Genomic DNA, 1,324 nt, shown 5'->3' with positions numbered 1-1,324 from the left:
TACGTTGTAAAATAGAAAATATTCTAACTCAATAAAAAGTTTCAAATATTGTATGACCACTGCACTTTTTATATAAAGCACTCATTGATGTAAGAAATGACTTCGCCTTGCGTAAAAAATCTTAAATTATGTCGAATCATACATATAGATTTCGATTTGTGTGAAATGTCAAAAATTCATGTAGAATGTTTCAAAATAAAAAATATTTAATGTACAAAAACTTGGCGCGGCTGCACTTCGTCTTATTTTTAGGTACTATTCCGCGCCTCGATAGTTATCGCGAAATTACATTTTTGTCTTCCGTATATTATTTTCGTGTATAATCAAATTAAATGTAATATAAATTAAAGAAACCTCGACAATCATCATAAAGACGAGAAGTTTTAGGAAAAGATACTTACGACACTTGAAGCACTTGTCTAGTGCCAGATTGTCGAGCGCGTGATGAAACTCGAAGACCGATTGACCCACCAGTTCTTCACTGTCCCAGCCCAGATATTCGGCCAGTCTGAAACGCAAAACCAACCGATATAAGTAACAAAACAGTTTTAATAATAAAAGTTATCACACACACTCTTGTTTTCAAAATATTATATATATGTATATATATTTATTGTGTTACGTGTCGGGAGAAAATTACATTTATGTGTTGTGCGATAAAAATGGCCCAATTTAATCGGACGATAAGATTGATAAAATATTAAATCAATCTTGCGCGTTTAGTATTATGCAAGCTAAATGAATGATCAAAAAGATCGAAGCGAGAAGTCAAGTTTTATCTGTCTTCGAAATAATTTTTTGCGCGAAAAATAAAGGTGTGTCAAATTGCGTGAATTGATAGTTGCCGACGGTCGTGGAAAAGACAATAAAAAATAATGTGCCACGAACTTACTTCTCGTCAGCATATGTGAATTTCATACTGAGACTGTGCTTCGATAAGAAGGTATGGCGTCCCAGAGGTATTTCGATGTTACTCGGATGAGGTATGGGACTACCCACAAGTACTAAAGAAGCACCTGTGTCGTGTTCAATGAAATCATCATCTTTCTCACGTTCTTCGTCATCAACCTCCATAGAGTTTGAGTTCAAGTCGCGAATGTTTGTCAATCTGCCGGTACAGTGAATCACCTACAAACATGCAAAATAAAGGATAGAAAGATATTTAACTATTAAATAAAATAAAATTTAAAGAAAGAATATTTAATATGTATTTAATATATATATATATGGTAGGTTAAAATGGATATTAAACAATCACTTTTTATTTACAAGTATGTGTAATTTATCAGATAGTTTTATAAATTTAATTTTCCTAAAATTCTTT

The 1,324-nt window shown here is 32.2% G+C and overlaps 1 protein-coding gene across 1 annotated transcript; it reads right to left on the bottom strand.

The window, feature by feature from the left end:
* Positions 1-196: 196 nt before the first annotated feature.
* LOC109863529 (hypoxia-inducible factor 1-alpha-like) lies at positions 197-1,124 on the bottom strand. The gene is made up of 2 exons (XM_020443786.1): positions 893-1,124; positions 197-508 (listed from the first exon to the last, which is right to left on the bottom strand). The coding sequence occupies exons 1-2, from the start codon at positions 1,072-1,074 to the stop codon at positions 286-288; spliced, it is 405 nt and encodes a 134-aa protein (XP_020299375.1). The 5' UTR covers positions 1,075-1,124; the 3' UTR covers positions 197-285.
* Positions 1,125-1,324: the final 200 nt, after the last annotated feature.

This window comes from Pseudomyrmex gracilis, unplaced genomic scaffold (genome assembly GCF_002006095.1).
Source record: "Pseudomyrmex gracilis isolate BER0280 unplaced genomic scaffold, ASM200609v1 scaffold_6062, whole genome shotgun sequence".
In the NCBI taxonomy this organism is placed as follows: domain Eukaryota; kingdom Metazoa; phylum Arthropoda; class Insecta; order Hymenoptera; family Formicidae; genus Pseudomyrmex; species Pseudomyrmex gracilis.
This window is presented reverse-complemented; position numbering and strand designations above follow the sequence as displayed.

Coding starts and splice junctions, on each gene's coding strand:
- LOC109863529 (XM_020443786.1), bottom strand. CDS start 1,074: ATGGAGGTTGATGACGAAGAACGTGAGAAAGATGATGATTTCATTGAA. Junction 509..892: donor TTCACATATGCTGACGAGAA/GTAAGTTCGTGG, acceptor TTTGCGTTTCAG/ACTGGCCGAATATCTGGGCT.